A 24,469-nucleotide genomic window follows, 5' to 3' on the forward strand; every position below is an offset into this window, starting at 1 on the left:
CAATAGAAAAATCCGTCCGTCTATTTGAAATTGCGTCACGAATGTGAGGGGGGGGGGGGTATCGTTCAATATTAGAAACGTAGCAAACATAATAATCTTCCATCGACGAAAGTAATAAAAACTTAGATGAGATAGAGAGAGGGAGACGCCTCCGCAAACGGTCGCTGATAAAAAGTACTCTCGAGGCGGAAAGGAAGGGAAAAGAGGAAGACCGCCAACTTTGGAAAACGAGACTATTTACCGTGTCACCATATATTCGCTTAACGGCGTTGCATCTTTGAGTGATGATAAAGACGATTAAAGCACCATCCAAAGTTCACGGGACGTGCTTCAGAGGTTAAACAATATTGTTGTCTCTGGGAAAACGTCGCACGAAAGTGCAAAGTCGGTTTGCTAATGTTCGATCGAAGAATTTGGCGTCGCCGCCGCTGTCAAAGCAACGTTTTAAATATAAAACGGAACTGGGAAACAGCTCGCGGGGAAAAACATGTAACGCGTTTTCGAATCTATTGGCTGGTAAAACAAACATTGTCGTATGTTTTAAAAATATACAGAATGTGACATCATAAACTACTCGTATAAACTATTTACTGATTACTAAAACTTGAATACATTACCATGGCGACGGCCGTGTGTGAGTTATTGCTGATTTAACAGTTTTCAGAATGATCAATAACGCACCGTTATTGGCCATTTGAAAACTATCTCAGATCCTCGGGTACACGATAATTTACAGTGGTCGTGTTACTATTTTTGAGGTATATATATATTTTTTAGAACGCTCCTTCGATCGACCTCGCGCCGTCGACTATATCGCTGGTAATAGAAACGCGACAAGAACGGCTTTTTCGATTTATGCCGCGCAGACCGCCGGCTACGACCGCGATATACACGATAATAAAATCGCAATCGCTCGTTCCGACCGCCCCGAATCGATGTTTGCGTGTAATCAAATTCCGCCGCTCGGCGACGGTAATTGCGACGGTAAAACTAATTTCGAGCTTTTCGACGAGATGGTGGTACATATGTATCGCGGAAATGCCCGTGATTACAGGATCCACGGAACTCGTGAAAGAGGGATCGATAGAACCTGCGATAATACCGCGCGAATACCATATCATCGCCAATAATAGTCGTATTGACGTCTAATTATGAATGCCAGTAACGTTACGAATTGAGCAGATTAATTAACCTTAACCAAACCGACTGCGGCTCTAGATTTCATTATTATTTCAACGCTTTAAATACCATCGAAAATTTTGGCAGCAAACATGCGCTATATTAAATTATAGAATACAAACGATACGCTCGGTGAGAACAAAGCGATTGTTACGAGCGAAATTATACACGGCAGTTTTGTGGAAACGAAAAAAAAAAAAAAAAATGTTTTGTTAAGGTTTCGTGAAAATTCATAGGCCGTCAATTATGAAATTAATTACAATACGCCAGTAGCGTGGATCTTCCATACGAGCGATTTGTCCATTCTTACGTTTAAAAGAGAAAAAGAAACGTAAAGAGAGGGAAAGACTGCATGGACCACTGCTCCTGATGGTTAGTAAAAAAATAACCAATGCGAATGGCAATCCAGAACGGGTAAAGTTGCTCGTGGAGAGAGCTTGCGGAAGTTGCTCGGCCGCCTCTTCGATCACGTTACGTGAACGCAAACAGGAATGTAGGGGGAAACCGGCTCCGTTTATATTCCATTCGGACGAGAAGCGATGCGAGCGAGAACTTGCTTTTATCGATGATATCCTTCCGTCTAAGGTCCAAATGGCCCGCGAGAAAAAAGCGTCAAATCCATTTAGACTCGTAGTCCAATCCGTTTGTAGCGGAAGTTTGATGCTCGTCGTAAAAAATGCTTTTTTTTCCCCCACGGAAATCAATCGCGATCGCGTAGATTATCGTAATATCGGGATTTTGCTCTTCGCTTAAAAACGACGAGTCTTTTAATAGGCGGCATATGTGTATAACTGAATCGAGCAATTAAATTGCGAATAAAGACAACAAAATGAACAAATTGTACACTTATTTTAATAAATCTGAACGATGTCATTGTATCTTGTCGCAATCCCGTTTAAAAAGATAATCGAGGAGAACTTGAGATGTTACCTGCTGGCTCATGCTCATCGAAACTCCGATCGAATTCAATTTATCCTTGTCTAATGAAGTGAATAAAAAATTCGTTACGTAGCAAATCATCAATATGAAATGAGTACTCATTTTGTATGTTATGTATTCCAAAACATTGTAATTACACACGTTTAATATTTGATTAAATAAGTAGATTACACAAGTTTTTAAAAAAGTATACATACATAATACAATGCTATATTAAAAATTAAAATAAAATCTCAATATATATATGAAGCTTTTTTACAATATATCGTTCGGTATCTTTCTCTCTTGAAAAGAGTAAGGAACATCGATAAATCTGTATTCATGAACCTCTACATTTTGCTTGCTCCCGCTGTACGGTCCCCATCTGTACGCTCGTGTCTCTATCCACCGACTCGACCGTCGACCTCGAACGGGCGACCAAGAAATAACCAGTTTGCATTCCGTCGCCGTGGCGCGTGAGAACGAGGGAAGAAGCCGGGCCCGGGCGCCATTCCTCGATGATGGTATTCGACGAAGGTGTAACACGATTTCGACGGACGCAACGGGAGCACGGAGGGCGACATTCGAGCTATCGAAAGTGCGGGCCCGACCTAGGCTAGTCGGGGCGTTTCCCATTGGGGTTGAAGAAGAACGCGACGATTTGCATTTACCGTATTCCTCCCCCGAGCGTAGAATCAATTTACTCCCAGTAGGGGATACCAGCGAGCGACCCACTTTCGACAAGCGTAGCCGGCACGAGTATCATAATTCGTGACGCGACTCCCTGTTTTTACCGACGTGCTTACCCGTAACCGTAAGTTCGATGTGTTACGGCGCTCCGGTACATTACTTTTCTAAAATATGTGATTCGAGATTAATGGATGCCGCTAGCAGCAGCATAACACCATTGTTATTGATAAAATATAAATTATTAAAAATAACGATCGCGATACTAACATTCTTTAATAGATCCCATAGTCGACAATCGATTTCTTTACCGTTTTTCTAATCTGGTTAGAGAAGAGCATAAAACGGAAAAACCACAATCACGAAATTACATCTCTCCAGACGTACTTTTTTTCCCCCAGAGATTGAAAAGCTCAGGTTTTCAGAAGGAGGATAACGAGATGGAGAACACTACGAAAGGGAGAAGCTGCCGACGAGACGGTTCCGAGAATGGCCGAACGTAAAGATTCATTTCGCAAATCAGATCGAGCTCCGTCCGTTCGTTGTAGCGCGAGAAACAGATCTTCGTTTCCTACGGCGCCTTTCATTCGCCTCGACCACCATGTCAACCATAGTCACTCCGTTCCTAGTCAATCGCGCGTTTCCCTATTTCACTCGAAATCACTGTCTATTTGCATCGAAGTGCATCTGTATTCGGCAGACACGTACATCACCGTGAGATCGGGGTCGCTTAAACGCAATTTAGCATCTCGTCCAACGCGTGATCGTCCATCGTATTCGTAAAGCAGGAAGTACAACTGCGTCCCTTAAGTTCGATGTAGTTCAATCGCACTTACAAAAGATCGGTGTAAACCTGTGTGTTTCGACTTCCATTGACCCATTAGAACCTTTTTTCCCCGAAAGACACTCGCTTGTCATAAATTTAACGACATCCAAAAGAAAATAATGTGAATTTGCTGAGTTTTTATGGATATTTGTATTGTAATGCAATGTACAAAAAATAACCAAGCTCGCGTGCTTGTTTGATGAATTAGGGGAAAAAGGGAAAAGGAGAGAAAGAGAATCCGCGAGACAAACATGCAGCGGCGTAAATCACATTCGGTGCATTTATCTTAAGTTTCGCTTTGCTAGTCCGCAGTGAATGCGACGAAGAAAAGTATACGGGATTGAATCGATGCAACGGACAGTGTGCCATTTGTTATCGCGTATAGCGCACGTTTTCCAAGACCGAGATGTAAACCGAACTGGATCGACTGGGTCGAACTGACCGGATGCAGTTTGCACCTTGCTGAAACCGCAGCAGGAAGGAACGGGCATTCACGATTGTGCTTTATTTAGGTCAAGCATCGGGAGCGAGTGTATTCTACGTGCTCGACAAATACGGATTCTGAATGCGAAGCTCTTGCACGACTGACGCATATATCGGTGATGTACTCGATCGGATCGATCGATTGATCGTAACAGGTAAATCGAGAAAGCGGATAAAGGTCTTACAGGTATCTGGAAATGATCCAATATATATCTTAGAAATGTACTGTTACAAATGCAAGTTTAAATTTTTCAAGGGGATGAAAAAAAACGCATTTTTAAGGCAAGGAGAAGAATCTATTATTGGAAAGAGTTTGCCTTTTCTTCTACAAATTGCTGTTTCTTTTATATAAAGGAGTTTAATATCGTGTTTGTACGAGTTTCCTGCTAATCCTTGGATCTACAAGATCCATGTTTGAGATGTAGTATTAATTTTTTTATACTGTTAATGATTTTAATTCTTTCTAATACTTTTTCTTTTAATAATTATTAGAAACCTTAAAGCTATCGATTATTTAAATTTATCAAGGTTTTCTACTATTTGTTTTTTGCGAATTTTGTAAAAAGGATATATAATTATAACTTAATTAAGGTACTTGTACCCAATATGGCCATGTACTCATAATTTGACTCACCCCTCATTTTCAAATAGTTACACAACAAATTTCATTGAAAGCGCTAATATATCGCTTAGGAAGTTGATACGATGTATTTTTGTATCATTGTAGCTCTTTATGCTTTTCAACTCTGTATTTATTTTAGGTTTTTATTAAAACATCTTGTTTATAATTAAAGAAAAAAAGCTCTTTGTATTTTGAAACCATTATGGACAGGGACACTACTAAAAACACAATATATCTTATTAACATACAAGAAAGTTAAGATTCTGTTTCTTTATTTAATGTTTTATTTTGGATTAGTATTTCTTGTCTTTCTCTAATTAGTTGAAACTTTTTGACAGGTAAAAGTTAAAATAACGCCCCTTGTAGTAAGTAAACACAGTTTCATTATGTAATGAATAATTGTATGTGTAATTTTTTCTAGAAGTATGTAAATAAATGCTTAATTAAACATGTTGATTCTGTTATTTCGCATTTTTTCAGAAATATTTACAAAAAAGACGAAAATACATAGCTGGGCCACATTGGGTATATAGTGCTATTTTTTTTTAATCTTTACTATATTTATATAAATAATTAAAAATACCTCATATATTTTTTTTAGTTTCAAAAATATTTCCTATTTTAAATCTGACCCTTATTTTTCAATTTCGTATTCGCATATTAGGTACAGGTACCTTATTTGATTTTTTTTTAATTTTGTATTCTACAGGTAGGATAGAGTTGACTTTCTCTGATACATTTTAGCTTTTCTGCATCTTCAGAATTCTATTCACGTTTATTCGTCAAACCTATTAACCCGGATCCAAAAGGCGCCAATTCCAAAACGCGTCGCACGGGAAGCAAAGACAAAATCGATTTCTCGGGACGATGCTCTTTGCGAATGCTTCTTGAACGACGCTTCAAAACGTCCAACTTATCCTAGTTTACATTTTACTTCCGTCGTCTATCGACATCTTTTATTCATCTGAGCACCCGTGTCGCAAAATCGTGTGACAAACTTCTTTAATAAAGTTTCAAATGAGAGCGTTACGCGGGACATCGCCTCTTGCTCTCTCTCTTATTCCCCTCTTTCTCTCTCTTCCTCTTCTCTCTTGCAAAGTTATTGCTGAAACGTTATTATCAGTTTCCACATACTGAAATTTGAAGATATTTCTTGTTTGTAATAATTATATATATTTCTATATTTATTGGAAGTGGACAATTATTACATTTTCTCATTCAAAGAATGAATTTGATTTTCTTTAGAGATTATATCTGGATTATGATTTTGGGTAAAAATTAATTGTAAATAAATGATTCATATTATGTGTATCAACGAATACTTAAAAATTTACTAAGAAACAAACAGTGTCCGTCGATGGACGATGATCTCTTATCAACACTCTCGTTGAACTCTTCGAAAAAATAATTACGGTTGGTTAGAGAAAAATAGCAATGCCTACGGTCCGACGTTACTAAATCTCTTTACGTTTATTTAAAACGGGCCAAGATCGTAACGAGTATACGAGCAAATTGAGAATTTCGGAAACTCTTCGTTGAAGGGCTTGACCAAGTCTCGGAAGTTTACCGTCTGATGAGAGGTCGGCTTTTATTCGGTTAATCGATATTAAAGCGTACATTCGTGCTATCGATCAGTTCATAGGCGTCACCTTTATCTCTCTCTCTCTCTCTCTCTCTCTCTCTCTCTCTCTCTCTCTCTCTCTCTCTCTCTCTCTCTCTCTCTCTCTCTCTCTCTTTCTCTCGATAATATTATTCATAAGGAAACAAAACAAATTGTAAGATTAGGAAAATGCACGTGCACAGATAACTGAATTTACTTACATTAAAACACGAATACGAAGAAAAGCTGGGGAGATACGATCCAATGTCCCTTCGGCACGCTGAAAATTTTAATGAAATAGATAATAATGTTAATTGTGAAAACTAATAATAAAAATTACTTAAAAATTAAGGTATATGTGAGCAGAATAATTTGGATTAATGAAATATACGAATACAAAGTGTGTAAAAACATTAGGGTATTCATTGCGCATTTCACAATACTTAACAATTTTAAAATAAATGGAAACATGAAGCATATATTGGAGGAGCGAGCTTAGAGATAGAAAAATAGAAAGAACAAGAGACTTAACGGGTAGAAGGCAGGCGACAAGGACGCAAGATATAACGAAGTGCCGTAGACTTAAAAATAAACGTCGCAAGGTTTTAAAGTCGAAATCCGGATTCAGCGAGAAATCCGGAAGGAAGAGCTTTCGCAGCATGGAGGAAAGAGAAAGCGCAAACGCGAGGACGGAGATAGAGGGAATGTCTCGGTACCGTTAACCACTCGGAAGGGGTTAACCGTCGTCCCCGGGTATCATCCGTTGCACAAAAGCCGTAAAGCACGCTGCCCGGTTATTTCGGTCAATCCTCGAGGAGGAGACCGCCCAGAAAATATTCACATCGATCTACCGTTGACCTCTCTCTCCCTCCCTCTCTCTCTCCCTATTTCTCCCTTGTAATACGTGTACATGTACACACTTACGTGCGAATACAAGCACGCGTAGCGGGAACAGGTTCGTCGCCACAGTAACAGATACCGGATACTCTCTATATATGAAGCACCTCAAAGTGCTCTTTCGAAGACAGGCACAGAGGCCAGGTCAACCGCATCACTCTTCGGCACCACAAAAGGACACAAAACGGAGTCTTCGCTTCTCCGTCTGCTCGAAAGTGAACTATAAATACCCAGACATTTTTGACCGGCATTTTTCGGCATTATAAATAAATTCCCGACGCACGCGTAATCTCAGTCTAATTCACCCTCCGTGACGGACTATTATCGGTGGACGCGGTATAAAAGAGTAACGGACGTTGATAGAGACTTCCGGGGATAATTCTGTCCGTCGGGATCACCACGTGTAATATGCATAATTCTCTCAACAGATGCAAGCCTCTGATTCAACTTCCTCGAGCTCGTTGTGTGTGTGTGTTGTGTGTTGTGTGTGTGTGTGTGCTGTTCTCTAACCGCGAGTCGTTCATCCTAAGCCCGTCTCCACGACGGCGACGGTGCAATCTTGCCGCTTCGATTCCCCAATTTGAATTTCGAATGTGAACTTTGACAGAAAATGAACGACAAGTTTATTGCGATCCTTTTCAACAGCGTGTGATTTACTCCACGTGCTGGATATACAAAAATGTATACATTGCAATTGTATACCATCTCTAACTGAAAACATATTCCTGTATGTGATGTAACTTTCGAATCGTTAAAGCCATATGTATATTTTCCCACTGTAAGTGTTAAACAATAATTTAAATAATTAACGTTAATAATTTTTAAACCGCAATGGCAAAAAGGTTTACTTGAACAAAATGTGCGAGCTATCAGAAAATAGACTTTGTTATCCAAACACGGCGTTTACGGCAGGTGAGGTAAGTTCTCTCTTGCAAGATATTCGAGATAAAAAGATATAGAGAAGATTAGCTTTGTTGTTTTTATAGTACGCTGACGGTAATGAATGTTGCCTTTTCGTTTTGCAAACACATAGCTAGATCTTCTGTGACGATATGAATAATAAGATTCAGTATTACGACGTTTTGCGTTAAAAGGCGGAGCCCACCCCTTATATCCTGTCAGCGTCACTTTTTTAAGCTAACGCGTGGCTGAAGAATCGCAAAAAAAAAAAAACAGGACGCGTCGAGCTAGGAGACATTTACATGAAAGAAACGTAAAATTCTGAGCCGCGACGGAATCTCATCTTCAAATCTTTAGATTTAATCCGGCGCGCGAGAGGACCAAGTTGCCTTCTACGTCGGGCATGGTAAACTGTCGCCCCGAAGCGCGACGTAACAAATATCCGTTATTTACATAAAGCACGCATAAAGTCATGAGACGCGCGATATGGATCCAACGTATTCGGATTCTGAAGTTTAATGCGGAAGAAACTCGCGCGTCTCTTCATCTCGCGATACATACTCGCGACGAAAGCGGCTCGACCGAGGTACTGAGAAATCATAACGTATCCCAAGGAAGTGTTCCGCGATAACTGTCTGACATTTGCATGAAATAAGGATTCTAAGTGCAGACGTAATTCCGTACTTGGATTCGTGAATTTAATTCAGACAAGAGTTACGCGCTCTCATTTGCTGAGAGAGAAAAAGAGAGAGAGAGTGAGAGAGAGAGGGGGGGGGGAAACACGAAATATTTCTTCCCCTTCCTCTCGTGTAATGTAATATTTAATTACACGACCGTAACTTATTACAGTACCTAACTGTTCTCTTCTGCCAGCAAAATAGTCCTGATAATAAGTCACCATTACGCGTGTACACAGTCTGTAACTAAAAGTCCCCAGTTCTCTCTCTCTCTCTCTCTCTTTCTCACGAGACATGAACAAACTTACTACAATAACTTGGGATAAATTGAGTGCAAAGAATAGATCATGTAAAAAAATCACATTTTTACTTTTCAGAGCCAAAAACCGAGATTCTGGGTGCGCCAGAGTTGTTCATCAATCGAGGTAGCACCATCAATCTCACATGCGTCGTTCTGCAGAGTCCAGAACCACCCGCCTATATTTTCTGGAATCACAACGATGCGGTAAGTTCGATTCTTTTTCCCGATCCCTATTATTTTCATTTCTATAGCAGTTGCCCTGCTACGAGAACCGACATTTGGGAAATACTCCGAGCTTAAGCATACGAAGTTTACGCGCAACAAATAATGCGCAGACGACGCTGCAATATCGCACGATTAGCGAGACCTAGATTTATTACTGACGCGCGCGATTCTGGCCAACGTTGACTTTGCGCACGGATAATTAATGATGATCCTACTTCCCGAGATATATTCTAATATCACGGAAGGCAACGCGTCGAATAAGTTTCTGCCTCGCCGCCGCGAGACCAAGTTTCCGCGAGATGAAATTTTCAGCGCCGGCTGAAACTTCCGTCTTTCTTCGTCATGTTTATTGCGTACACAGTTGTTCGAGATTATTATTGTCGTTGCTGCTGTCGTTGTTATTACATTCTAGAAATTTTTATGTCATTTACTCTCTACAAATGACAGTTCGAAAATATATAATAACTCAGTGATTTACATTGTAGATAAGAAATACTTACATTTTCTGCTTTAAAATTACAATTTTGTTTCCGGGTAGATCTTTTCATTATTAAAAACAATTATATTAGAAAAATTATCTTATTAATAACGTTTAGAAAAAAATATAACGATACAAAAAAACAATACAGGAAATATAGGAGTGATTATTATTAATTTTAATGAAAAAGTTTATATCATTATATTTTAAAAGTAAATTACGATTTTTTTTTTAATGTAGAGGAAATGATGGAATTCTTTTTTGTAGAACGAAGCTCGTCTGTTAGAAATAAGCTTTTCTCTGTTTTCCATCTGTATAATTTCGAGAATCGAGATGACAATATGAATAGCAGAAATTCCGAATGGCTACTTGAGATGAAATCTGCCTCTCATGAATTTCGCCACGGGTAACAGTCACGAAGAGATGCGTGATAAATGGCCGTACAGGCGTCGGCGAAGGTCGTTCCTAATTAGGTACTTCGCCTGGAACTCCAGGAAGTCGAACAGTTCCGATTAGGGCACTGATAGGGGACGGTAGGCACACTTAACCACCTGCTGTCATACAAGAATGTGGAGCAGCTTGAAATGTTTCCGTAGTTAAGAATTAATTGAGCGGTATTTGCATCTTTTGAGGCGAAGTATTTCTTCTGTTTATGTAATTTCGACTGAAATATTTTCGTCACATTTTCGACCACCGAAAAGGAAGATAAAGAGCATACAAAATTTGCCTGTTTACGCTAAAAAAAAAAAAACACGCAAAATATTGCACGTGCGTGCATGGGTACGTAATTAATATAACGCACGAGTTATATGCACTAAAAAAAAAAGATCTTGCAATTTTAACAAAAATTATGTGTAAAATTTAGTTGAAATAGATGAATAATTACCAAATACTGTGATATGTATATGTATTGCATCTCATCAATCTAACTGATAGAAGCAGAATTTTCAAATTCTATACGTGACAGCCAAAATTCTAGCTGGTACAAAAACTAGCGATATATTTAGGTTGTAATATCAAAAAATCAGTCTATAGCAAAAAATTTTTTTGGGGTGTGCATTTACGTTTAAACCAACCAAAAATATATTCTAAAAACTTGAGTAGTTTAAATTCTTAAAACGTGCTGTGCGCAGATATGCAAATGTTCTTCTTCTTAAACATTCTTTCTAAAAAATTTTAAATATCTCCGTTAAAAATAACAAAGCATTAAAGATGCGAAAACAAAGTGCGGATTAGACTGAAAAAACATTTTATCGTTTTCCTATTTGAATATTTATTTGGATCGGTATACGCGAACTTGGAATCTTTCACACTAGGTTTTTTTTTCTGGCGGACGAATTAAGTGTGTGCGCGCGCACAAAGGGAGATCATAAAACATTCCTGCGGTGGTGGCAGCGACTGTTTGCGAACGGCTGACCGGCCAATAAATTTTGATAATGTCCTGGTTGGCTGGTCTGCCGCTAAATCGTGAGAGTCGCGGCAAAATTGGTAACGGCACTCAGGAGGTTCCATTAGGCGCATTAAGCCCTGACCGAGAGCTTTGGGATTCGCCTGGGTACGTAGAAACAACGTTCGCTCGCGAGCCTTAAAGAGGACTCCGTCGTGCGTGACTAACGCGTGCAGTCTCGCAGGGCTCTGGACCGTAAATGAGCCGAGAGGGACCCCCTAATTCCTCGGGATATCATTCCGTCGGTTTAACCCATCCCGTCCCTCCCGTGCGAGCTGCTTGCCGTAGAAGATATTGATAATATCCCGTGCGATCAGCGAGACCCTAGATTTATCAGCACCGCGTAAGATAGAGTAACGTTACCTTCGTGCATAGATAATTAATACGGTGATCCCGCTTCTCGGAATATTTCCTGCCGAGGTATCTTCGCAGAAGCAGCGTTTCGTATACGTAGACATATCGGTTATCTAAAAGATACCGAACGTGATAAAACAAGCTCGAAAGGGTTATATCGTATTATGCTCCGTTTTCTAATTAAAATATCGTTATCGGTATCTTTGGCGTATCTTTTTTTTACACTTTCGAGCACGCTTTATCTTGACTACTTTTCACTTTGCACTTCGGAGGATTACGCGTGTAGATTCTCGCTCGCTTAGTCCAATGGACCGGGGTGCGTCTCTTCGACGATCCTCTTTAAATATTTCGTCAGTACATTCGGTACTTTTGGCAAAGAGACCTCACGGGAGATTGCCCGAGTTCCCGAGGGATCGATTAAAAGACCCGGTAAAATAACCCGCGCTGTTCGTATCCATAATCGTGATTTTGCGCGCTCATATAATGATTCATACGTTCGCGAAGGATGCCATGTTGGCCTTTGAACGTGATAAAACCTGCGGCCGCTACGACCGATAAGGAACGGGAGGGACAACCCCCTCAGGAATCGTCCCGGGGGGAACGGCTGAAATTCTCCTCCGATAATAAAGTCGCCCCCGATCGATCCACCGCGACGCGAAACATTTTCCGGCCGCAAGGAATCCACCGGAGCCACCCGGGCGCGTTTGCTTTTACGCTCCGATACACCTTATCCCTTTGATTTTGATTGAATTTCATGCCCGCGTCTGTTGCGACGACCGCACCCCGAAGCGACGGGCCCGTCGCTTGTCGATGCGCGCGACGAACGATACGATATTGAAATACCTCTGTATATCTTAAAGAAGTTTCGAGTATCTTAAAATGTGTGAATAATATTTCGACAGTATGCTAAAAATTGATGAAAGGAAAGCTTTTTCGAAAGGAGCAAAAGGAAAAATTGATCGTTTCATTGAAAATTTAGGATATTATAACATGCATTTTTTTTTTCATTATCGCTAATCGTGCTTAAGTATAGTGATCAATCAATTTTTAGCCAGCACATTGCGTAATATTCGTAGTTTTATTGAATTATACTTATTCCTGGCTCTATAATATATTTTTATTAAGCACAATTGAGAGGTAACTGATTGATTTCAAAGATATTCTGTTACGAAATAGTTAAACAGGGTAACATTTCATTTTATTTGTATGTCGACCATGGAAGGCTGCCAAAAGAAAAGAGCGAGGAGCCGATGCTGTTGCCAAATCAATTTCCGCGGTATTACGAGGAGGACAGGAATAAAACCATGTTTTGCCTTGCACAGATCTGTGGTTACCGCTTGTCCGATGAACGACGAATGGCTCTCCGAAGCGCGAGTGTTAAAATACCCGCAAACGGAATCGCAATTAAATCATATTGCACAGACCGCAGCAACTTAAATGTCTTTATCATTAACTTTACGTAATCACGACGAACACATTTTCAAATAAATGATGCTACTTTTCGATGCGTTGACGTCGTTATCGATCGTTAATCCTTCGGTTTGAATGAAAAATGTGTAACCCGTTGGACAAAGAAAACTGCCGATACCGTCCAAACAGCCGTAAGGCGTGCAAGACAAACAGCAATTTATGTACACTCGTGAAACCTACTCATTTTCAGTCCATCCGGAGCCATTTATCGTACGGCGCACAACACGTAGACACCTCATCCTCGTGCAAACATCCGAATCGGGTATAATCTTTATTTCGTTTATTCACGTACAAAATGAGAGGAGCCCTTCGCGGGGATAAGCGCTGACCGCTTTTATTTACGGCTGTTACAATTCCGATGTCGAGTGCGAAAAGCTTTGGCGAAAAGGTAGCACTTAACAGATCATTCGGAGTGCCCTCGTGTTACATTCCGTGCGTGATACGTATACCTCGAACGCGACATTTTTTCCCCTAGTTTTTCTCGCAAAACGGATTCCTTTTACGCAGCTTTGAGGGAAGCAAAATAGTTTGGCAAATAAGGTACCTGTACCAAATATGTCCCACCTACGTTTAGAGATTTTTCTAATTTTTTGATAAATACGAAATTGAAAAATAAGGGTCAGATTTAAAATAAGAAATATTTCTAAAACTAAAAAAAGATGAAATATTTTTAATTATTTATATAAGTATAGTAAAGATTTAAAAAAAGCATGTTGATTACATATACAATTAATGTGCCCGAGCTATGTATTTTCCTCTTTTTTGTAAACTTTTGAAAAGACTTTGCCAAATAAAAAAAATTAACATGTTTAATTAAATATTTATTAAAATATTTATGGAAAAATTACACATACAGCTACTTATGAAATAATGAAACTACGTTTATTTACAAGAGCGTTATCTTAAATTTTACATGTCAAGAAGTTCCAACTGACTAGAGAAAGACAAGAAATATTAATTAAAAGTTAAACATTAAATAAAGAAATAGAATTTAAACTTTTGTGTATTAATAAGATATATTGTATTTCTAGTAGTATCCCTGGCCATAATGGTTTTACATTACAAAGAGTTTTCTTTCTTTAATTAAAAACAAAATTTTAATGAGAATGTAAAGTAAATATACTGTTGAAAAGCATAAATAAAGAGCTACAATAATATGAATTTCGAATATTTATAATGTTACGTGATAGTTACATAAAGGAACATCTCACTTCTGAAATTTTAGGTTCAGAAGAACACAATTTGAATAAAATAAGATTACAAGCCATAGAAAGCAGATATTGACCAGTTAACTGCACAGAAAAAAAGAATATTGTTATTTGAACAGTTGTAACAGTTTTAAAATGAAAACCTTGAAACAAGATTATATTGCGTTAAATCAAAAAAATGTACTTCAATGAAGATTTATTTTAAGATTTTATATAGTTTAATCGAGAAAATGTGATATTCTTGTTATTTAAGAATAATTTTCTTGAATGAAAACAAAAAAATGTTGGATAGAAAATATTATTATGTTCAAATCAAAGATTATAATTTTCTTAGAATAAAATTATCAAAATAATTATATTATATTCTTGAAATAACAATTATAATATTGAAATAAGACTGTAATATTGTTGAAATTCAAGATTTTCAAATTCTTCTAAGAAGATTATTTTTCCGTGTGACATAAACACATTGTATCGATTTTCTAAGCGATATATTAGCGCTTTCTATGAAATTTTGTGTGTAACTATTTGAAAATGGGGGTGAGCCAATTTGAGTATGGGCAACATGACTATATTGAGTACAGGTACCTTTTAGTCGGCGGTATGCTAGATTGACAACGATTAGTCAGATGAAACTCGGCATTATATTATGTACGACACAGAAAGCAAGAATCGAGTTTCGATCAGTGAAAAATTTGCAATTTTCTCACGGTTCTTCTCATCGGAATAACATCGGTAGATAGATATTAATTATACAAAAACTGCGATTACGCGGCCTGAAACATTCTCTATGAGAAATCGGGAGACCATACTCTGCCCAGTCGAGAGATAACGAACTTATTATTTCAACGCGAATGTGAAGCGTCGGGAATAAAATTTGAATAAATGAAAGAATAATATTTTACATTGCTGACCTTATTTGGTTGCAATGTACAGTCCCGCTTTCCCATAGTAAATCTTTATTCGACTCGTACGAAGATTCGTATTTTACTACACGTGCTTATTTAACATCATTAGGCTGCTATAATGTTAAAATTATTATATTCAAGTAACGCTGCAAAGCGCAATAACAGAGATTACAATGGTACAATTAATAATTAAGAGATTTCTCTGAAATTTCTGCTCCTCGTGGTACACGCGCGCGCGCGACGAGTACTTAAATAGATAAGATTTTGTCCTCGGAGCACTTGGTGGAATAAGACGAGGCAATTTTCCAGCATAAGGAAACCCAAAGTAAAATTAGGGAAAGGAATAAACGGCGGGAGTGTGTTGCGAGAGAAATACAGATTCGCGTAATTTTCCGAGATACGGACAAGCGGACGCGCGCGCACAGAAGCGTACCTTCGGGTCGCCAAAAAGTACCTCTCGTATACCTTAGAGTAGATATTCTTGCTGCTGCCCAACACGAATATCGAATGATACGCCTAACCGGATGGAATGATCCAGGTTGCATTCTATTAAACGGGACGTTTGGTTGGTCGACAGTGAAACTCACGTCACTTCGGGCGCGGTATTGAATACATCCCACGGTAAACACGTCAGGGCTCTCGAGGATACAGCAGCAGGCATTACGATACCGTACAGCGGGGTACGGGTACGTATGTCGGTCGCGTCGCTTTTCGGTAACATTTTCACATTTTGCACGCGTTCGACGTGCAGCTGGATGCTCGCCACCACCTCGAGGAACAACGAAATCCTGAAATAACAGCCGATTTCAACGTAACAACCGGCAACTTTATTCCTCCTTATTCCTACGGCGAGAGGCGCGGGCTGAGCGGTGTCAAAAATTCGCCTGAGAGACTTCCGGGAGTTGAAGGTTGAATTTCGCAAAGCAAACGAAATAGCAAATGGTGACGCGGGGAACAAGAAGAATAAATAAGTATATATGGAAACGGCAAATGTCGCATAGAAAAATATCGGTAAAAATGCCGGTGAAAAATAAGTGGGACTCAGTGAGTTAATTTCGCTTCCGTAATTTCATTACTGTAATCTTATTAGAATTAATTCCGCTCTATTCTCGCCGGCAGTTGGAAATGTTTAGAGAAGCAAAATTAGTTACGACATATATGTGAAATGAAGTGAGACATAGAGATGTGGGAGAAAACTAAGGAGGAATTGTGCAAGGTACATCAAATCTAGTTGAACAATTCGAAAAACGACTGTACCTTTTGAAATCAATGCAAAAACGGCGATTGTAATAATAATTTACAAACGTAGCGTCGTTTTATTTCGTACATCTGTGCAATACCTGCAAACGACATTGCCGTATTGTAATTCTATTTAATTCATTTGTATTTTATATACGCAGAAATATATATTTAAATTCATATAATCTGCCTACGATGTCAGTCGATTTATTAATGTGTTATCAAATTAATATTTCGTGCAAATTCGTTAAAAACTCACACAGTTACGCAATATGCGGCTACGAGTGTAATACGAGTGACTAGTACATTCAACCGCTTTGTTAATAATTTTGATACGTTTTCAGCAATCACGCGACGATAATCTGCCTCGACAAAGCGATCGATTTTATTCCCTTGCAGTTTTCCACCACACACGGTGTATACAACCGGCGATAAGAACTAACGATAACGATATAGATTAAGATACTATTTAAGGGCTAAGCTAAAAATGACAAAATTTGATGAATGATGGGAGGATAAGAGGAAAAATGTGCGTGCAAACATCGCGATAGAAAGGATAAAAATATGGCGTGACAGTAGAGTGCGGAACGGAGGATACGCTATCAGAATGCGCGGCGAGGACTGATAAGACAAAAGTACTAAACCGTAAAGAAACGGAAGGGAGGAAAACCATTCCCACGGACCATTGAGCCCAAGATGTTCCTCTGGTGCCGACCGACAATCCCGTGGAATGTCGATTTTCAGTAAAAGCATGTAATGAGGTTGACGAACCTCCCCCTTCCCCCCTCATCAGCATTATGTCTCCTTATCCCGTCGTACAAACTTCCGTATGCGTCTTTAAAACTTGGGGAAATTATGGGATCTAAGACGCACTAAAATTATCTGATTCGTTGAGCTGCATTCTCTCACACTGTTGATTATATTAAATTTATGGGTTGAATAAATCTGTGTCAACTAGCAGTCTTTAATTTTCTTTACAAAATTCCTGTATAACAATTTCTAATTGCGTGGGCCTTTCACATTTTGAAATTTTTTTAAGTAAAGTATTACACATTTTTTTTAAGTAAAAAAGTTTGCATTTTGTAAATTTGATATTATTTAAAATAAAAATCGAAAGTGATTATAATCTTTTTTGTATTAATCTCGTTTTACGTAATTTCATTTATTTTCAATAATTACAGATAATGTTTAACACACTAACACATTAAAATATAATAATTTAAAATTACATAAATACAATTGTCTTTTATCAAAGAAAGAAAGAGAAAAAAGAGGAATATTGTTAACAAACGTTTTTGTAACTGACAGGACAAAAAAAATGTAAATATTCAATTTAAATGTAACGCTCATATATTTCAGATCGATTTACAGTCACGAGAGTTAATCGGTGAGTAATTGGTCGCTGTTTTAATTCAATCGTCAATGCAGAGTCAGCACTTTATACGATTAATGAACTGAAAATTGGATATTATTTATCCATCCTGATGATCGAGTAGAATTAAATAAAAATCAATTCAATTCGAAACATCGCTCGCCCGAGTAATTACAAGAACGTCGTTTACAATAATAATTCGCGCGTATCGCGAATGTGAGTAAGGTAGAAAACGGCAACGTAGGGACACATTAAACATTCAATACACATATTCATATACTGCCAATAGCAAAATATTTAAGAGCGATCATGCCCGGTTTATCGCGTACGTCGCCATTACATTACAAGGAGACGCACAAACTTTCAAACATCGGGCGGATCATAAAAGTTTAACGAATTCTTGAAACGCAAGTTTTCGTTTGCGTTACGTAAATTTCAGAAATGCAACTTTGTCGGCGCTGTTTAATTTTGTGCTTGTATACGAAGCAGCTGAAAGGACGAACGCTCTTCGAAACATTAATTTGCGAGTTACCGGCGGATTGTAAAAACCCCCCAACGCCGAGCCCCGTTTCATATAGGATAAGGAAAGTTCTGCTCTCTGAGAAGCGGCAGAGGAGCGCGTCGTGGATGCACGTGTCTGAGTACGCCGACATTATTGCACCTCGTATATATAAGGCCGGGATTAACTATGGACTTTCGAACGAAAGTTTCGCATATTATTCTGCGTTAGACCGCAACGCGCGGTTTAGATAACGGAACGGAAGGAAGCATGGCGCGGCGCTTATCAAACTCGCGGCGGCGGCGCGGTGCGCGACTACTAACTTTCGTCCGATTAATCGCGCGCTTCGAGACTATGGGGACGATGGGGATAAACAGCTCGGCAACCAATATATATTCTTATCCCCGGGATTCGATGCCGCGCACCACAAATACATCAGTCTGGAAAGATTAAATTTTCTCCAACTTATATATTTGCACGTTTACTGAAAGAGACTTCAAAAAAGCGTTTCTTCTTTCTCTCTGAACGAGGTAATTACGTTTTGTACGTTTAGATTTGCCCTTTTGCGAGTCGGTGAAATCTGAGCTTGCAATATAATATCAAAATCGGTGCATCGAAGCAAATAATTCGAAGTAAAACGGCGAGATTGTTTAATATCACTTGCACGTTTATTAATACGTGCATTAATATACTGATATATTACTTAATTTAATTATAGCATGACAATAATTTTAGATCTTTTTTTTTTGCATTGTAAAGAAAGTACTGTGTCTGTTTTTCTTAATTTTAAGTATTGGAAAAACTAAATATTGAGTATAAATCCTATGAAAAGTATAAAAAAGAAATTAAACTACAATAATTATTGATTTGACATTTTTTGTTTAATCAAAATATGTAATCTTGAAAGAAACACATGAACACATGACGTTTGAATTTTTTAACAGTGAAACACAACCAAGAGGCAAATATCCAACAACATGTCGTCAAGAATGCTCTACGTTTCTCAATCCCTTAAGAAGGCTTACGTGCCTCTCCGACGGAGACATACTGGTCGTAAGGTTCTAGCTGCGGATTATTTATTTAAAAATCCTTTTCGGATCTCCGGCGACGTTCTGCGCTCTTTATTCCTTTCGTTCGCGTATACCGAACGTTGGATTCTGCCAACTTCGCGTTAAAGCGACACTCGTGAGCGTTGTCAAGTGGAACAGACATAGGATAAACACGACGTTCGTCGGGGTCTTGAGATGAGTGCACTACTAGCATTTGGACTAGCAGTTGCATCCAATTTTCCAGGGTAAATGCACGGACTCTAATAATATTTGTGAAATATTTTCATTATTCTAATGGCCCAAGTGTTTTTTGCGTGCGAAAAAATTTGTCCTTTTTTTAAACAGTAAAATGTATATTTTGATTTTTATAACAAAGAAATTGTGCCGGGTTTTACCTTTAAAAGATATTATAGAGATTTTTTTCCCACTTTCTTCAATATATTTCCTATATAAAGATTAAAGTACGCGCTTATATTTCAAGAAAATTGAACGCAACTACCAATAACTTGAGGGGATAATTAAAAATGATAGAAAGCTAAACAACAAGGGGAGATCCGCCACCGAAAATTATCCGTATCTAGAATAATATTTATCTTGGAAAATATCCTCGAGGCGTAAGTCGCCGGCGAAGTAATTTGCACCAAACCTCCCTCGTATCACCGGACGTCCGGGGATACCGTACTTTACAACCTCTTCCCGATCGTCGATCTTGTAGAACGCGCTAAGAATTCTCGTTAAAGGAGAGAAACCTCGTATTTTTTCCATCCTCACCCGTACTCTCCGCGCGAACCGAAAGGGAGTCCTTCGACGGGCTTATCTCCGCGCCTGTCGTCTTCATAGCCAATACCCATCGGGGCTGCCCAATAAAAACTGTATCCGGCATTGGCTAGCCGGTTTCTCATTCGCCTCCATCCTCACCGCGACTTCTCGTTCAACCCGAGAAACGTCACCTTGTCTCAGGATGATCGGTCGATCTCTGTTCCAGATAATCAGCTACGACTCGAGCAGAGGCGGCGTTTCCGTGGTCACGGAGAAGGGTGACAGCACGACGAGTTTCCTCTTGGTGCAAGAAGCGAAGCCGTCGGACTCGGGACGGTACACTTGTAACCCCAGTAATGCTCAACCGAAATCGATCACCGTACACGTACTCAACGGTGAGTAATCGATGATACGAGGACAATGCGCCGCCGGTTTCTTGTCAGATCGTGATTAAAAATATCCCAGGACGTTGGATAATATCGGAATTTAGCATCAATTTTTGAGAAATTTTATGTAAAAATGCGATATAAGATACCGCAGCTTTATTAAGAAATCTTTTATCTGCATTAATTTGTCATTAGCATTTTGTAACGATGCAGTTTTTAAATTTTGGTTGAATAATTTTGTATTATCGGAATATAAAGTACCTGTACTAATTATGGCCATGTATCCAATTTGGCTCTCCCCCCATTTTTAAATAGTTACATAACAAATTTCGCAGAAAGTGTTAATATATCGCTTAAGAAGACGATGTATTTATGTCAGTTAACTGGTCAATATCTGTTTTCTATGGCTTTAGTAATCGCACTTTCTTCAAATTGTGCTCTTGCGAACCTAAAATTTCAGAGATAAGTTTTTGCTTCGTATAACTATCATGTAACAATTATAAATATCCACAGTTTGTATTATTGTAGCTCTTATTTACACTTTTCAACACTATATTTACTTTACATTTTTATTAAAACATCTTGTTTATGATTTAAAATTTGTATTGTGAAACTATTAACCAGGAACACTACCAGAAACACAACATATCTTATTAATATACAAAAGTTTAGATTCTATTTCTTTATTTAGTGTTTAACTTTTGATTAGTATTTCCTATCTTTCTTTAGTTTAGTTAAAGGTTTTGATAGGTAAAAGTTAAGATAACGTCTCTTGTAGTAAACAAACACAGTTTTATTATTGAATAAATAACCGTATGTGTAATTTTTTTCATAAGTATATTAATAAATGCCTAATTAAACATGTTGATTTTCTTATTTGGCATATTTTCAAAAATGTTTACAAAAAAGAGGAAAATACATAGCTGGGCCATATCGAGTATATACAGTGATAAACATGGTCCAAGTGATACCTTTTTTTTAAATTTTTATTATACTTATATAAATAATTGAAAATATTTTATATATTTTTTTTTAGTTTCGGAAATGTTTCCTATTTTAAATCTGACCCTTACTTTTTAATTTTGTACTCATTAAAAAGCTTAGGTGAGGCATATTGGGTACAGGTACTTTAATATCATATCGGATATAATATCATTTATCGTTAATTTGTCGTTGATTTGAATAAACACTATATGTATATTTTTTCATAGTTTTTAACATAAAATTAATATTCAATAGTTCGGAGATTGTGTCCGTTTATATATGATTCATATAAAATTGGCAAATTCTCTTTTCGGAATGAGAGAATGCAAGGAGAAACCGCGCCAATTACGGGAAATAATTAGCTAAATTGCATTCCATTTCGGCTGAGAAACAAAAAGGGCAATGTGAAGGGAAAAGAGAGAAGGAGAGGAAGCTTGGCGAGCGAGAATGCCAAGCGCCGAGGGTCTTCAGAAAATTTAAGTGTTGCCCTCTGTTTCAGGAGAGTATCCCGCGGCAATGCAGCACGGCGGTCAGGCCAAGCAACCGAGGTTGTACTCCCTTCTGCTCTGCCTGTGTCTGCTACTTTACTAATTGCTCCATTCCATCGCGCATTTTCGAAGGGAGAAATCGGAAGACACTTTCGAAAGAAAAGGAGAAAGAATGAATGAGTGAGAGTGTGTGAGAGAGAAAAAGAAAGAGAAAGCAAAGAAGGGAGAGAGAGAGAGAGAGAGAGAGAGAGAGAGCTATTTCCGTCACGAATTGCGCGAACATTGCCCAGGTGTCATGGAAACCGTGGCGAGATACGTGCGACGATGTGCATCCGACGGGGACGCTTTTGACTGTGCACCGGAACGATGAACTCTTTTGCAACGACGCGCCGTTTGTCGATGCAACCGAGCGACGACGGCGCGTCCGGAAGAGTACCGCGATGACCACAGGACAGGACGCTTTTGGCGATGAGACTGCGCGCAATTCGAGATTACAAGATATGCGGTGATACATGTAAGAGAAACGCATCACAGTCACGGAATCCAAGTCGATAAAAAAAAAAAACACACACACAATGGATGAATACAATTATTCGTCATATAAAAGATAATTCCATGTTGATGAAAAGTAAATAAAGTGTGATTGAAATGATGTTGCCGAAACCACGCTTTCTTTCGCGTTGCTTTTCAGATTTTCTTTAAAGATTCCGATGATCGGTACTTAATTTAAAATTCCCACCGAGTTCTCGAAGGCATCGGAACGTAACTTTCGCCTAACTCATTTGTATTTCGCTGAAGATTCTCGAATTCCAATCGTTCACAACTCAGAGACTCTCGAAACAATCAACTCTCTTCTCGCTACGACTGCAAATACCTCTAGTTCGAGGAAAACGTGAGTCTTCTGGGACATGTTGTACACAACACACATATAGCAAAGGGACGTACGTGTAGCACGTTTGAGCGAAAAGCGGCCGAGAACACGGAGCGGAGAGAGAGAGAGAGAGAGAGAGAGAGAGAGAGAGAGAGAGAGAGAGAGAGAGAGAGAGAGAGAGAGAGAGAGAGAGAGAGAGAGAGTACGTACATGTCGCTCCAGTGCTCGTCTTTCTCTTTGCGATTAATTCGAATGAACTCGAAGCATCTGCCGACTCATGGACTTTCAGCTGGCAAGATTGGTGGCGGCGAGTGCACCGAGAACGAGAGAACGAATCGTTGCCATGCAACCGCGGCTTTGACCGAGTATATGCTCCGGAATCCGCGCCCGTGTGACCATCGGCCACTGCGACCGGGATTGTATACTTCTGTGTACCGCGATTCTTCCCTAGCGGCATGCGCGAGGAACCTTTTGTTGATCCTCCAGTCTCGTGTTTCAATATTGACCCCGCATTTCCGGCCACTGGTGAGGAAGGAGCGAACGACGCGGCGGGGCGAAATCTCGAATTTCTACGCTGAGATCGGAAGGTATTGCGGAGACGATTACCACGTAATCGGATCGCGCGTCTCGCGTCTCGTGTCTCTCTTTTCACTTATCGCTTTTTTCTCTCCCCCCCCCCCCTCTCCCTCCCCGCGCAGCATCTCGCAAATCAATTAGCGGGTGATAAAAGCCTTTATCGCACGCGATTATCGATCCGATGCGGTAGGTAGCGATTTTCGGATTATTTCTCGGTCTCGGCTAAACACGATCGCGCTACTTGACAATCAAGGAACGTCGTTGAGGCTAAAGCGGCGCAATTAGCTTACGCGAAATAGAAATTGCGCGTTATGAGATTCAACAGTAATTACGCTTCTGTTCCGCCAGTTACCTCAAAAGGTAAAGAGACAAAGCGAGATTCGCCGCGTGTAACGATATTTGCATTAAATGCAATTGCTTTATTTGAGCGCCTTTCAAAAATTCGCGGAAGAACGGAATCTTTTACGTTACAAAGCAAACAACATTCATGTGACAACAATGTAGCAGAGGATTTTTCGAAAAAATATTAATATTAATACAACTACAATCGACAGCGGTATTTTTTAAGTATTGCGCAAGTAAAATTTTCATCCTACCGCTTGCGAGCTTTCGAGATTTCGCCTAGCGATCATGTCTTTGTCATAAAGCAAATTAAATTTCGTAAACGCACTTCTTTCTGTCAGAATTAATAAAAATAAAGCAGCATGCACGGAACGTCGGATGAAAATATTTTACAGCGCGGGATTAAAATGAAATCCTCTTAATTAATTCAAATATGCAGAATCTTTCCTTTTTTTTCCCCCCTCGTGTATTTGCATTTGTTTACGCAATTCCGCAAGTACGGGATCTGTCCGTGCTGGCAGAAAAAAAATCATGCGGGATATCAAGTGAATTTATTTTCCTACTTCTCGGAAGAGCATTTCCGTAGAAGGCAGAAGATAATGAAGAAAAGTCGGTCATGCGTGCAATCCATATATAGCGTGCACGCGAGCGTAAGAATGGCGTGTACGCGGTGAGAGTAGCAACGAGAGTGCATCGTCGGTCGATCAAATGCGCGCGAAAGATG

At 39.1% G+C, this 24,469-nt stretch overlaps 1 protein-coding gene across 4 annotated transcripts in view; it reads left to right on the forward strand.

Annotated features, from left to right (window-relative positions):
• The window catches only part of LOC105839983 (zwei Ig domain protein zig-8), a 330,645-nt gene extending 308,026 nt beyond the window's left edge, over positions 1-22,619 (forward strand). For 3 of the 4 annotated variants that reach the window (XM_028191742.2, XM_012686667.3, XM_012686665.3), the window contains 3 exons: positions 9,167-9,294; positions 20,325-20,493; positions 21,968-22,619. In XM_028191742.2, the coding sequence (XP_028047543.1) occupies positions 9,167-9,294; positions 20,325-20,493; positions 21,968-22,059 (389 nt within the window). In that variant the 3' untranslated portion in view covers positions 22,060-22,619. The remainder of the gene's footprint in view (positions 1-9,166; positions 9,295-20,324; positions 20,494-21,967) is intronic. The other variant, XM_012686666.3, reaches the window with a different exon arrangement.
• The last annotated feature ends 1,850 nt before the right edge of the window (positions 22,620-24,469 follow it).

The sequence above is a fragment of the Monomorium pharaonis genome, chromosome 7 (genome assembly GCF_013373865.1).
Source record: "Monomorium pharaonis isolate MP-MQ-018 chromosome 7, ASM1337386v2, whole genome shotgun sequence".
Lineage (NCBI taxonomy): Eukaryota > Metazoa > Arthropoda > Insecta > Hymenoptera > Formicidae > Monomorium > Monomorium pharaonis.